Consider the following 14,733-nt stretch of genomic DNA (forward strand, 5'->3'; position numbering starts at 1 on the left):
GTGCGCTGCTCTGGTTCTTAGTCATGCTGGCCACATGACCCAGAAGCTGTACGTCGGCTCCCTCGGCCAATAAAGCGAGATGAGCGCCGCAACGCCAGAGTTGTCCGTGACTGGACCTAATGGTCAGGGGTCCCTTTACCTTTACCATAGTAAATTGCCTTGGAATTAATTGATTTTTTAATGAAAGGCATTATAAAAAATATTTAATAAATACAGTGGAACCTTGGTTGCTGAACCCAATCCATTCTGGAAGTCCTTTCGACTTCCAAAATGTTTGCAAACCAAGGCGCGGCTTCTGATTGGCCCCGGAAAGAATGCCAACAGCCGAAATGGACATTCAGCTTCCAAAAAACGTTCACAAACTGGAACACTCACTTCCGGGTTTGCGATGTGCGGAAGCTGATTTGTTTGGGAGCCAAGCCGTTCGGGAAGCAAGGTACCACTGTACAGTGGTGCCTCGCCAGACGACATTAATCCGTTCCGCGAGTCTCTTTGTCTAGCGGTTTTTTCGTCTTGTGAAGCAACCCTATTAGCGCTATTAGCGGTTTAGCAGCTATTAAAGGCTTAGCGGCTATTAAAGGCTTAGCGGATTAGCGGCTAAAAGGCTATTAGCGGCTTAGCAGCTTAGAAAAGGGGGGGAGCGAAAAAAAATCGGAACACTTGCAAGACGTTTTCGTCTTGCAAAGCAAGCCCATAGGGAAAATCATCTTGCGAAGCAGCTCAAAAACGGAAAACCCTTTTGTCTAGCGGGTTTTCCGTCTTGCGAGGCATTCGTCTTGCGGGGCACCACTGTAGAATTAAATTTAAAAGACATAAGATGGTAAAAATAATCCTAGCTTGTTGCCTGAATGTCAACCAATTTGGAGTACCTTTTGCCATATTTGTCCCCCCACTCCACCTTTGAAAAAGAGGGACATGGATGGCGCTGTGGGTTAAACCACAGAGCCTAGGTCTTGCCAATCAGAAGGTTGGTGGTTCGAATCCCCGTGATGGCGTGAGCTCCCAGAAACTGTATGCCGACTCCCTCGGCCAATAAAGCGAGATGAGCGATGCAACCCCAGAGTTGGTCACAACTGGACCTAATGGCCAGGGGTCCCTTTACCTTTACCACCTTTGAAAACAGGGGCAGCGGGTGCAAGTTTCTCAGCAGAAGACCTCAAATACTGGGAAGTCTCCTCTGAGAACAACTCAGCAACTAAAAGGCAGAAGACTAATAGCTTATTTGAACCATCAGTTCTTTAAGAGAACTATAGTGAGCCCCTGTAGGAAAGTGCAGAGAGGAGATCTTTTATTATTATTATTTTAGAAAAATGGAATTCTTTGGTAGAACAGCATGTCCAAAAAATAAAACCTGTCCTAAATCTTCTGCAAGATATCCGCAGGAAAAAGCAAGACCTGCCTAGGTCAACAATTCAGCTTTACACCCCCACCAACACTTCAAACACTCTCTCTCAAGATATACGCACCTACCTCATTTTAATAAATCCTGAATTGATTCCTTCCTTCCCACAGGGCCAGTAATCAGAACTACAATCCTAATTATAATGTCAAAACAGATTAATGTCTCCAAAGAGGTTAAAAGGAGGAATCGTTATTTAACTTCGGAGGCGGGGGTTCGGGTGACCTCTCTCTGTGTTCGAGACCTGGCCGTTTATCAAAAGCAAAAAGCAAAAGGGAAGCCGTTTTATCCAGGAAGGTCAGAGAAGCAGGATTGGCATATTTCAACCAAAACGACGTGCAATAATTAATCCGCTTCGCCGGCAAAAGCGCACCAGGACCAAGCCTTGGATGAAATCTACAACTGGCTCGATCAACGTGCTCCATTACGTAGACATTACTCAAGAACGTTATAAGAGATATATATAAAAAAGAAGTATTTTCACGAAGGGAATGCAGCTTAAGCATCGGCAGCTTAAGCACTGAAGCAGCGTATCTCAAAAATAAAAACACAACCAGATTTAAATGGCATGGAAGAATCACCCCAGAGAGAGCTCGTCAGGTTGAAAAGGAGCCTGAGGCTTTGATCTAGAATTTCAGCAATTTCTAGGTGGCCTGCACAGAATGGAAGATGGCAGGATCTCCAAGGATGCACCATATTTTTCGCTCTACAAGACGCACCAGGCCATAAGACGCACCTAGTTTTTGGAGAAGGAAAACAAGAAAAAAAATATTCAGAATCTCAGAAGCCAGAACAGCAAGAGGGATTGATGTGCAGTGAAAGCAGCAATCCCTCTTGCTGTTCTGGCTTCTGGGATAGCTGCGCAGCCTGCATTCGCTCCATAAGACGCACACACATTTCCCCTTACTTTTTAGGAGGGGAAAAGTGAGTCTTATAGAGCAAAAAATACGGTATTTTACGGGGAGCTGGCACCAGGCCTGTTGGCAGGCCAACTCTGCGTTACAAAGATGTCTGCAAACCTAACATGTAGGCTGGCAACGTCGACCCTGCCAGGTGGGTATCCCTTGCAGACAACTGCAGAGCCTGGAGACAGGCTGTCAGGTCATGCATCCACAGCAGTGACCAGAGGAGGAATAACCGCTGGGAGGAGCAAAGAGAGAAGACATGCCCTGGTGCATCTGAAACAGCACAGCCAGACCCCTTCATCTTCCCCAGCTGCAGCAAAACATGTCTCTCCCTTATTCGGTCTCTACAGCCACAGCAGGCGCTGCAACCAGGGTTCGAAACTCCCATTGTTCTAGGCATGTTTTGTGACAAGGAATTTCATTAGCGCGAGGGGTTTCTGAGCTCTGGGCGCAGTACTGCCCCAAAGATTTCAGATTAAAATTGCAGAGTGAAAGGAAAGGAGGACATTTTTCTGCCTCCCCATTTCCAGCCACTCTCTGAAGACTTGAGAAGAGACCCTCTTAAGAATATTAGGGGGCAGGTGGGCAGGGGAGGTATGGCTTTGTTTTTTGCAGTCTTTAGATGAGGACTAGACCATATAAGAAATGAATATAAGAATTTTTTAGCCGCAGTTCATTCATTTTCAGCTTTCTATTCTTGTTATAAAAAGTTCACCATAATAATAATAATAATAATAATAATAATAATAATAATAATAATTTATTATTTATACCCCACCCATCTGGCTGAGTTTCCCTAGCCACTCTGGGCGGCTCCCAATCAAGTGTTAAAACAATACAGCATTAAATATTAAAAACTTCCCTAAACACGGCTGCCTTCAGATGTCTTTAAAAGATAAGATAGCTGCTTATTTCCTTCACATCTAAAGGGAGGGCGTTCCACAGGGTGGGTGCCACCACCGAGAAGGCCCCCTGTCTGGTTCCCTGTAACTTCACTCGCAATGAGGGAACCGCCAGAAGGCCCTCGGCACTGGATCTCAGTGTCCGGGCTGGACGATGGGGGTGGAAACGCTCCTTCAGGTATACAGGACCAAGGTCATTTAGGGCTTTAAAGGTCAGCACCAACACTTTGATTTGTGCTCGGAAACGTACTGGGAGCCAATGCAGATCTCTCAGGACCGGTGTTATATGGTCTCGGCGTCCGCTCCCAGTCCCCAGTCTAGCTGCCGCATTCTGGATTAATTGCAGTTTCCGGGTCACCTTCAAAGGTAGCCCCATGTAGAGCGCATTGCAGTAGTCCAAGCGGGAGATAACCAGCGCATGCACCACTCTGGCAAGACAGTCCGTGGGCAGATAGGGTCTCAGCCTGCGTACCAGGTGGAGCTGGTAGACAGTCGCCCTGGACACAGAATTAACCTGCGCCTCCATGAACAGCTGTGAGTCCAAAATGACTCCCAGGCTGCGCACCTGAGAAGAGACCCTTCAGGGGCACAGTAAGTCCAGCCTAGGCATTCTGTTGTTGCGCTCATAACCTAGGTTTAAGGTGCCATTTAGCTCCTAGCTTTCATATCTCAGTTTCTAGCTCTGGCTGCAACCTTCCAACAGCTCACCCTCAAAGGCACACTCCTCCATTGTCTCCCAAGACAGATGGATGCCCGCCAACAAACCAGGAACCCACTCAGGTAGTAATGGCACCTAGAGATGCCTTGGGACACACATTCCCTTCCCTGCCCATACCAAGTGAGGGCATTGCAGCACCAGCAGCAATAAACAGACCCACATAAAATATGCACATTTTATTACTGCTGTATTATTATCACTATTGTCAGTAGTCTTGTGTGTTACTGGTGGAAAACGAGGATATAAACTGAAATAATATATGTTTTACCCCCCCCCCATTAGGCTCTTTTCCTTTGCTGCAGGAACACTGAGCACAGTCCTAATGCACACACAACTTAAGAGCTGGTGCATTTGGAAACCAGCCTGCTCCGAAAAACCACCCCGATGCCAAGGGCTGAAGGAGTCATGCGGACAATTTATCTCCCCTACCACCGCTGGATCAAGTCATCCTGCAGGCTGGGGTGAATCAGAAGGAGCCTCAGAGGCAACAGAAACTAATGACCCCAAACAAGTCCAGGGGCTAGCTGGAATATGACAACGGACAGGGCAACAGCACGCTTGTGTGTTTTTTCGGACGGCTAACCAGCACTCGCATCTCCCTCCCCGAAGCATCAGTCTCTTGACAGAGGATGCATCCGCTGTTAAACTGATACGAGAGGCTGTACTTTAGCCAAGAGAGAAAAATTGATTAGAGCATTCACTCCAGCTGCTTGCCAAGCCACGGGGGAATCTTCCTTTACTACTCTCTCCCAGCGAGGCTCAAAGAACGACACGGCTGAACTTTAAGAGCACTTCCATTAACCGTCTTTTTCCGTCGGTCGGTTATAATCAGAGGGATAAAGGAAGGACATGTCACAGGAAGAGGGAAAGGATGCAAGCAACAACCGCGGAATCGGTTTGGAGAGGAGAGCTAACCTGAAGGCACTTGGGCAGGAATCTGAAGGGCTGGAGATCTCGTGCAAGGATGGGGAACACACCTGGAGGACCCTAGGTGCTATTGGACTACAACTCCCAGCAGCCAGCAGGGACGGTGGGAATTGAAGTCTAGCAATACCCAGAGAGATGCAGTATTCCCATCCCTGATTTGGTACCAAGCCAGGAATCTTGGCACAAGACAATCCCCACGCCTCAAAAGCACCAGCGAAAGCCAACTCTAAATTATTATTATTATTATTATTATTATTATTATTATTTATGCCCCGCCCATCTGGCTGGGTTTCCCCCTGCCTCTCTTGGCGGCTCCCAACAGAATTAAAAGCACGATAAAACATCAAACATTAAAAACTTCCCTAAACAGGGCTGCCTTCAGATGTCTTCTAAAGTCAGATAGTTGTTTATTTCCTTGACATCTGACGGGAGGGTGTTCCACAGGGCGGGTGCCACCACCGAGAAGGCCCTCTGCCTGGTTCCCTGTAACCTCACTTCTCGCAGCGAGGGAACCGCCAGAAGGTCCTTGGAGCTGGACCTTAGCGACTGGGCAGAACGATGGGGGTGGAGACACTCCTTTTGTGTGGACTAACATCCACACGAAACATTAGGAGTCCCACGGATCCCTTTAAAATCCCATTTATGCCATGCAGATGAGGAAATGTGAGCAGGTCCAGGTGGGCGAACAGAACATGCATGATCCAAATACGCTGCAGATAATAATTTAGTTATTTGGATATATTTCTAAGTCACTTAATTTAAAAAAAAACCATACATGCAGTGCAAGTCAACATAAAAATGGTAAAAAGACATCATAAGGACAGGAAAAAGAAGAAGAATCCACTGGGACACACAGAGGTGTCTCACAGATACGCCACGTCGCAAGAGACGGACAGCCATGGAAAGGTTTCAAGTCTGAATATTTTTTGAAACTTACCATTTTGTCCAGGAAGACCAGCAGATCCTAAGGAAGCAAAGATCAAATGAGAAGTCAATATTAATAATTTTTTATAAAAATAAAAATTTTATTTATACCCCGCCCTTCCCAGTTCAAAAACCGGGCTCAGGGCGTCTAACAACAAATTTAAAACAATTATAAAAGCAGCATTAAAAACATGAATAACAATAAAATTCAAAAAACAAAAATCGATTAGATAATCCCCAGGGCTAGCTGGCTGAATTGGTCCTACTTGGGCCAGTGAGGAGGCCGGGGGAGAATTAGCCGTGGGGTCTCAGAGTGGGTGATCTTCATAAAAGGGGAGGGGGAGGGAAGAGAAGGGAAATAAGAGATCAGGCTGAATTCAAATTAAAGGCCAGGCAGAATAGCTCTGTCTTACAGGCCCAACAGAAGGAGGTTAAATCCTGAAGGGCCCTAGTCTCATGGGACAGAGCGTTCCACCAGGTCGGAGCCATCACTGAGAAGGCCCTGGCCCTGGTGGAGGATACTCTGACTTCCTTAGGGCCTGGGACCTCTAAACTATGGTTATTCATGCACCTTAAGGTCCTCTGCGGGGCAGACCTGGAGAGGCGGCCCCGTAAATACGGAAGTCAAGCCTCCAGGATTTTTCTTCCGAGAGTATTTTGTCACTACTGAACCCACGCTAGCTGTTAAAATGATGCTGATTGTAAGCAGCTGCAAATTTGCTCAGTCTACACTGCAACACACACCTATCAACTCTGGACATGCCCAGGCGTTCTCTGGATGCAAGCAAGCAGGAGTCTGAACTGGCAGCTCACAAGGCTACACTAAAAGGGGATGTGTAACCCAATCTCCGTTGCCCAGACTTTTGGGGCAGGATCTGCTCCCTTGCTCAGAGCCTGACCAATCAGCAATATTCCAGCAGCTGGGATTTGGAGGCATACTCAAATAATAATAATAATAATAATAATAATAATAATAATAATAATAATGCCTCTGCGTCTGGAGACGGTGGCACACACCTATTGCTTCTTATCCTCCATGAAGCTGCCTAAACCTCTTTTCATAGAATCATAGAATCATAGAGTTGGAAGAGACCACAAGGGCCATCGAGTCCAACCCCCTGCCAAGCAGGAAACACCATCAGAGCACTCCTGACATATGGTTGTCAAGCCTCTGCTTAAAGACCTCCAAAGGAGGAGACTCCACCACACTCCTTGGCAGCAAATTCCACTGTCCAACAGCTCTTACTGTCAGGAAGTTCTTCCTAATGTTTAGGTGGAATCTTCTTTCTTGTAGTTTGGTTCCATTGCTCCGTGTCCGCTTCTCTGGAGCAGCAGAAAACAACCTTTCTCCCTCCTCTATGTGACATCCTTTTATATCTTTGAACATGGCTATCATATCACCCCTTAACCTCCTCTTCTCCAGGCTAAACATGTAAACATGCCCAGCTCCCTTAGCTGTTCCTCATAAGGCATCGTTTCCAGGCCTTTGACCATTTTGGTTGCCCTCCTCTGGACACGTTCCATGCTCTTTTAAGGGTATCCAACTTAGAGGCCACCACTACATATTGTGGCAGTGAATTCCATAGGTTAACAGTGCCTGGTGTGAAGAAGTACTTTTTGTCTGCCCTGATTCTTCCAAAATTCAGCTTCACTGGATATCCCTTAGTTCACGTATAATGAAAGGAAGAGGAAAACTCACTATCCCCTCTGCATTCGTAATCTTACGTAGTTTTTGTAGAATCATAGGGTTGGAACTTAATTTCAAGCACCGTAACTGATATAAAGCTGTTAGGAAACCCGTTTTATTTTCAACGGCTTGCACAACTTCAGCAGCAAACTTAAGAGCGTGAACACTCAAATCAGCCGAACTTCATAATCTCTCTGACCAGTGGCAGGCCAAATCTGACAGATGGGAGGCACTGCCCACCTGTCAATCACCTGATATCACAACGATGTCAGGTGAAGAGCCAATGATCAGCAGGCTTGAAGTCTCCACCTAACAGCTGATGGGCGGTGACTTGAAATCTGCTTTCTCTAGGGACTGGCTGTATGATCAAGCTCCACATGGCAAATTTGATCACATAGCCCAGGGGTAAGCAAACTTTTTCAGCTGTGGGCCAGTCCACTGTCCCTCAGACCTTGTGGGGGGGGGGGCGGACTATATTTTGAAAAAAAAATATGAACGAATTCCTATGCCCCACAAATAACCCAGCGATGCATTTTAAATAAAAGGACACATTCTACACATGTAAAAACATGCTGATTCCCAGACCGTCCGCGGACCGGATTGAGAAGGCGATTGGGCCAGATCCGGCCCCCGGGCCTTAGGTTGCCTACACCTGATGTAGACCAGCGGTGCCTGCCCCAGCAAGGTTAAATTACCCGTTCCACATTTGTAAGAACTCAATCTTTCAGTGTGGCAGTGACTACACTTTGGAACTCCCAATTGATATCAGCCACACACTTTCACTGCGCTCATTTCAGTGCCTCCTTAAAACATCCTTGCTCAGACAAGCCTGCCCAGATGTCCAGAAAGTTGATGTGAGTTTTAAACCACAAAGCCTAGGACTTGCCAATCAGAAGGTGGGCGGTTTGAATCCCCGCGACAGGGTGAGCTCCCGTTGCTCGGTCCCTGCTCCTGCCAACCTAGCAGTTCAAAAGCACATCAAAGTGCAAGTAGATAAATAGGTACCGCTCCGGCGGGAAGGTAAATGGCGTTTCCATGCGCTGCTCTGGTTCGCCAGAAGCGGCTTTGTCATGCTGGCCACATGACCCGGAAGCTGTCTGCCGGCTCCCTCGGCCAGTAAAGCGAGATGAGCGCCACAACCCCAAAGTTGTCCGCGACTGGACCTAACGGACAGGGTTCCCTTTACCCTTTACCTTTACCTTTATTTAGTCTATTGTTATTTTAACTTTCTGAAAGTCCTAAACGATTGCTGTTCTTTTTTTCTTATCGGTTAGTAAGCAATAAATAAATAAATAAATAAATAAATAAATAAATAAATCGCTCATAGCTCAGCCAGTTAAAGTGTTGTGCTGATAATGACAAGGTTGCAGGTCTTGCGACAGCTGCATATTCCTGCATTGCACGGCGTTGGACTAGATGACCCTCAGGGTCCCTTCCAACTCTATGATTCCTGGGGTGTAGACAGTAATTAGCTAGATGGACTCAGTACATAGCAGCTTCCTGGTTTTTGGCTGAACTCTGCACCTTTTCCCCCAGCCCCATTAATGAAGTCTAGGCTACCTTTTCTCCGTTCTAATACAGTCTTGATCCAACTTTCGTTTTAAGTGTTCGCACGGGATCGATTCAAGCGAGCGCATGCCAGAGGCAGGCTCCTGAATGCTGTGACCTACCTTGCATATTTCTTCCTGGGAATATTCCTCTATCTCTGCAAAAACAAAATCAATTATTAAAGCCATTTTAGTGCCCTCAAAATTCATTTTTAATGTTCCAAAGCTGCCATGCGCCTCTCCTCGTGAGCAATCTTCCAATCTCTGCAAGTGTCTGCCTCTTTGGACTCGATACAGAAAGAGAAGCTGCTTTTTGGAGAAGGATGAATAAGCATTGTACTGGAGCATTCAGCAACAGGTCTTGGAACGACTTGGATAAAAGAATTGAGGGGACGCTCATCAAATTTGCAGATGGCTCCAAACTGGGAGCTAATGCCACAAAGACAGAATTGGGATTCAAGATGAGTCTAAAGAGAGAACTGGGCCAAAACTAACAAAATGAATTTCAGCAGGGACAATTGTAGGGCCCTACACTTAAGCAGGAAGAACCAGCGGTACAACTGGGGACACCTGGCTATTCTTCGGCGATCAGTCTTCTTTGTGGTCCAGCTCTCACTTCCATACATCACTACTGGGAAAACCATAGCTTTAACTATACGGATATAAACTTAAATTGCCATTTGTGGTTTGAAAAGTTAGCTGGAAGTTTCGGGGCACACAATGATTGCAAACGAAGCTATCTGTTTACCCCAAAACTCTTGCAGGCAACAGCAGCAATGAAAGCAGAATCTCCTGTAACTCCCCCCCCCCCCAATATATCATCAAGAGCACAAATTGTCATGAATGCAGAAGAAAAAGGATAGCTGGACAGACCCAAAGTGCTGGATTCACGAGGCTCCACACACCTTCGTCACTTAGAATATCTGTTTTGCATGCAGAACACTCCAGGTCCAGTCCTTGGTATTTCCAGGCAAGGCTGGGAGAGACTCCTGCCCAAACAGTGGAGCGCTGCTGCCAGTCAGAGCAGACGATACTGAACTAGATGGCATAATGGTCTGAGACTCTTATTCCTGCCCTACAGGGGGTTGGACTAGATGACCCCGTAGGGTCCCTTCCAACCCTACAGTTTTATGATTCTAGGTTCCTGCACTCATTTCCTCAAAGTTGGAAGGCAATGGAAGCTTTAGAAAAAGGGGGGGGGGAGCTGATGGAAGGGAGGAGAGGGCAGCTGAGGGCAGCCGAGCTTTAAGCAGATCAAGAAGGGAGTGTGTCCCAGCCTCTCTCTTCCTTCCCACCCACCCTTTCATCAGGCTAATCTCCAGCTATGCTTTGGGCCAGAGGTTCCTCACCTGTGGATGAAAAGCCCTTGGGATCTTATGAGCTGCTGCCAGGAATGTGTCTGGCATTAACAAGAGCGAAGGAAGAGGAGAGGCGCCCTTACATGCAGCCGCTGGGAGAGATCATTAGGGGGTTTGGGCTGGGTGTTCATCAGTATGCGGATGATACCCAGCTCTACCTCTCTCTCAAATCAGAACCAGTGAAGGCAGTGAAGGTCCTGTGTGAGTGTCTGGAGGCGGTTGGAGGATGGATGGCGGCTAACAGATTGAGGTTGAATCCTGACAAGACAGAAGTACTGTTTTTGGGGGACAGGAGGTGGGCGGGTGTGGAGGACTCCCTGGTCCTGAATAGGGTAACTGTGCCCCTGAAGGATCAGATGCGCAGCCTGGGAGTCATTTTGGACTCACAGCTGTCCATGGAGACGCAGGTCAATTCTGTGTCCAAGGCAGCTATTTATCAGCTCCACCTGGTATGCAAGCTGAGACCCCACCTGCCCACAGACTGTCTCGCCAGAGTGGTGCATGCTCTGGTTATCTCCCGCTTGGACTACTGCAATGCGCTCTACGTGGGGCTACCTTCGAAGGTGATCTGGAAACTGCAACTAATCTAGAATGCGGCAGCTAGACTGGTGACTGAGAGCGGCCGCCAAGACCACATAACACTGGTCTTGAAAGACCTACATTGGCCCCCAGTACGTTTCCAAGCACAATTCAAAGTGTTGGTGTTGATCTTTAAAGCCCTAAACAGCCTCATTCCTGTATACCTGAAGGAGCATCTCCACCCCCATCGTTCTGCCCAGACACTTAGGTCCAGTGCCGAGAGCCTTCTGGCGGTTCCCTCCCTGCGAGAAGCCAAGTTACAGGGAACCAGGCAGAGGGCCTTCTTGGTAGTGGCACCTGCCCTGTGGAACACCCTCCCACCAGATGACAAAGAGAACAACAACTACCGGACTTTTAGACGACATCTGAAGGCAGCCCTGTTTAGGGAAGCTTTTAATGTTTGAGGCATTACTGTATTTTAATACTGTGTTGGAAGCCACCCAGAGTGACTGGGGAAGCCCAGCCAGATGGGCGGGGTATAAATAATAAATTATTATTATTATTACTGTGGGCACAAGCAGGACGGCTTTGCAAGGCCTTTGCCTTTCAAGGCTCACACCATCCAGTGGGCAGCTGGTGTCCTGCAGCAAAGGCAGATCTAACGGGTGATAGAAGTTGTAACCCAACAACATTTGGAGGGTGCCATTTGGCTACCTCAACTGGTGAATAGTACTGAGTTGGGCAGAACTAAGGCCTGATGTGGTGGAAAGCAGCTTCACATAATTGTAGAGTTCTGGAAGGGACCCCAAGGGTCATCCAGCCCAACCCCCTGCTATGCAGGATCCCGACTTCCTCTGTCCATATGTTCAAGACAAGGGCTGAAAGTCAGCTCACCTGGGGGAGCTGTGGAGTCTCCGTATCCTTTCATTTCCACAGCAATGACACGGAAGCCAGCGTCAGCTAGAGCCGGGATCTAGGACGGAAAAACAAGAGTGAGCTGCAAGGCAGTGGGGTGAGAATTAACTTGGATTATTGGAACGTTTATTTCTTTCCTCCATCCAGGTCTGCCCCCAGGCCACAAAGGGCTCCTTTGCTTTCATCCTGCACCATCCGGCCTGTCAACACTTGCTGCACGCAAGGAGCTTAGGAGTCTTTTTCCGAGGGATTAGGAGTGGAAACAGGCTCTAAGCAACACACAGTCACCGCTATCAAGGTGGGCATCGTAGCGAAGTACGGATAGGAATTGTTAAGAAACCGGGTACTGTAACAAATCATAAAAAACCACAGGCTTACTGTCTGAACAGGCAAAGGAAGGAATGGGGGGGAAGGCATGAACTCAAGTGGAAAGACACATGGGCAACACTTGGTGAGATTTTGGAATGACCGCTCCCTACATTAAATGGGGGGAGCGCCCTTTGCATGGTCGCGTGCAGCCCCCTGGACCCTATGCGGCACCATTAGCAAAGGCTTGGCTTCGCCTCCGCCCAGGTGGGATACCTGGAGGTCTCCGCCTACCTCCGTCAGTTGCCCAATCCTGCCTGGGGAGGCATTGCCAAGGTGATCGCGCCAGGTAGGGGGAGGGACTACCTGCCCACACAATAGGCGGAGGATCTTACCTGGGAATCTGGCTCCAGAGCTTCTCCCACCCTACCCACCCTCAGTTAAGACTACTTTTGCAGCTTAACCTTTTCTCCACAGGTACGCGGGCGCTGCTACGTCAAGGTCGCTGTTGAAGGGCCGGAAAGGAATTCTCCTGCATTGGCAGGTTTGCCTTTCCCGTAGCAAAACATCACAACTTTGGCGGTATATGGCCTTGGGCGGAATCCTTTATCTTCCCTGAATTGGGGGGGGGGCATGTAGCAGTGACCCATGCACCCCTCCTCTTTGCAGCGGCGATACCAGGGTTCCCCGTTAAAGGGGTTGTTTTGAGGGGAGGCTCTGGCTGTACGCCTAGAGGTCGTCATTGCTCTCCCCTGCGACGGCGACGTAACGGGGGCGGGCTCTCTCTGCTTGAACATATGTTCTCCAGAGCCAGCCCACCCCCCCCCACTGGATAACCCTGATGCTCCCCAGATCCCTGGCGGGGGACTGGGAGGAATAAATGCCCAATGCCTGAGCCAAGGTCTACCCACATCTGAAACATAATAAAGTTGTGGCCAATTTTAAGCACGTTGTCTTGAGTCGTTATTCCTCAAGGGGGCTGCCCAGGGTTTGGGGGACCCTGCTTGTCCATGCAAACCAGAGCAGCAGCCGAATTCATTTTCCAGCCCATGCGGTTCACACCTCTCCACCTTTTATTGGGTCCTCCATAATAATTTCTCAGGTCTTGGGTGAGTCCCAGATGGGCTTGGATAGGAGTTGTGCTCCAAAACACCAGGAAAAGGCTGGGTTAAAGCTCCCTGTGCACAGGAGAAACCAATGCATGCAGCCTGCCCGCACAAGACCCGCCTCCCTCTTCGCCATTCCACACTACGAATCCCAGGTGCGTTGGCTGGGGCTGATGGGAGTTGTAGTCCAAAGCATCAGGTTATGGGAGGCTGCTGCACACAGTGCGGTGGGCGCTAATGGGGCCCTGTTGCAAATATAAAGGATGGAGGTCACCCTTCTCTCCACCTGCACGGAATATCTCTTACCTGGTACCTCCAAGATAACCAGGACTCTGGGAAGCCGTGGCACAGGAGAACGACCGGGCCGCTACCCAGCTCCACAAAGTGCAGCCGGGTACCAGGCTAAAGGGGAGACAGTGTAAGACATGAGTCAGAATCGCAGACGGAGGTGGAAGCGACATCACGTCCAAATCGCAGGACAAAGCCCAGCATGACAAAGAACATCAAGGCTGGAGAAAAGGTGACATCAGAGCCACCTTCAACTATCTGAAGCACTGTCACATGGAAGAGGGAGCAAGACTGAGAAGAGACGGTGGAAGAAGAGTGGAAGAAGTTTAAGGAATATTTGAAAAAATACGTTAATATTTAAATCTCAGAATAGCTTTGGAAGTGGATATAGGCTGTAGGGTTAGAAGTAGAAAATAGTGTATTTTAAAATAGTAATATTTGTAAGTGATAAAATGTGAAGTTATTTTAAGTGTGATTAAAAGAAAAAAGATGGTTAGAAATTATGATATATATAAACTGCTAAAGATGAAGTAAAATGAAAATCAGATAGGTGGAACTTGGGGAAGCCCATTTAACAATGTTTAGAAAAATAAGGATATGACCAGAATTTGTTTGTATTGTTTGTTTTTGTTTGTGTTCTTTATTTGTGTTATAAAATGATTAAAAATATTTTTTGGGGAAAAAAGATTGTTTCTTTTGTGTTTTCTATTTTGTCTCGGTTTATTGTACCCCACTTTGGTGACTTTGGGTTGTGAAGAGGTTTACAAATCTGCAGGTGAATAAAAATACAATAAATAAGTTCCAAGTTGCCAGAAAGTCAAGATTGCTGCAGTCTGGGAAGCCACCACTGGACTCTCATGCGTCAATCTGCAGAGCAGATTTGACAAATGCAAAGTAGCAGCGACGGGACTGGCTTCATTTGTTTGCAGTGTATACATGCCAGCCTCCCAGCAACGAAGTGTCTCATGGCAGTTTTCAAGGAACAACTCACAGGATTCTTTTCCCCGGAGAAAGCACCTATAGGATCCTAACCCCCAAAGCAGCCCATCTGCTCTTACCTTGATAGTCACATAGCCGTGGACCACACTCTCCGGTTCGCAGGCGGGCGGAAGGCATTCCTCCTGCTCAAGAAGCTGGGAAGAAGTAGATAATTGAAGGAAGGAGAGAGATTTCAAACACCTTTTGCAGATACAGGAATAGCAGAAAGCTGCCTAATACACAAGGTGTGTAAT

General features: G+C 47.8%; 2 protein-coding genes across 3 annotated transcripts in view; one reads left to right on the top strand and one right to left on the bottom strand.

The window, feature by feature from the left end:
• FBXO16 (F-box protein 16) overlaps nucleotides 1–14,733 on the top strand; it is an 810,609-nt gene that overhangs the window by 154,887 nt on the left and 640,989 nt on the right. The window lies entirely within an intron of this gene.
• EPHX2 (epoxide hydrolase 2) overlaps nucleotides 1–14,733 on the bottom strand; it is a 96,077-nt gene that overhangs the window by 48,403 nt on the left and 32,941 nt on the right. The window contains exons 6-10 of the mRNA XM_083494481.1: nucleotides 14,560–14,634; nucleotides 13,520–13,615; nucleotides 11,781–11,859; nucleotides 9,133–9,167; nucleotides 5,789–5,815 (exon numbers count right to left, since the gene is read on the bottom strand). Of these exons, the coding sequence (XP_083350607.1) occupies nucleotides 5,789–5,815; nucleotides 9,133–9,167; nucleotides 11,781–11,859; nucleotides 13,520–13,615; nucleotides 14,560–14,634 (312 nt within the window). The remainder of the gene's footprint in view (nucleotides 1–5,788; nucleotides 5,816–9,132; nucleotides 9,168–11,780; nucleotides 11,860–13,519; nucleotides 13,616–14,559; nucleotides 14,635–14,733) is intronic.

The sequence above is a fragment of the Podarcis liolepis genome (assembly GCF_965112155.1).
Source record: "Podarcis liolepis genome assembly, chromosome: 3".
NCBI classification, from domain to species: Eukaryota; Metazoa; Chordata; class Lepidosauria; order Squamata; family Lacertidae; genus Podarcis; species Podarcis liolepis.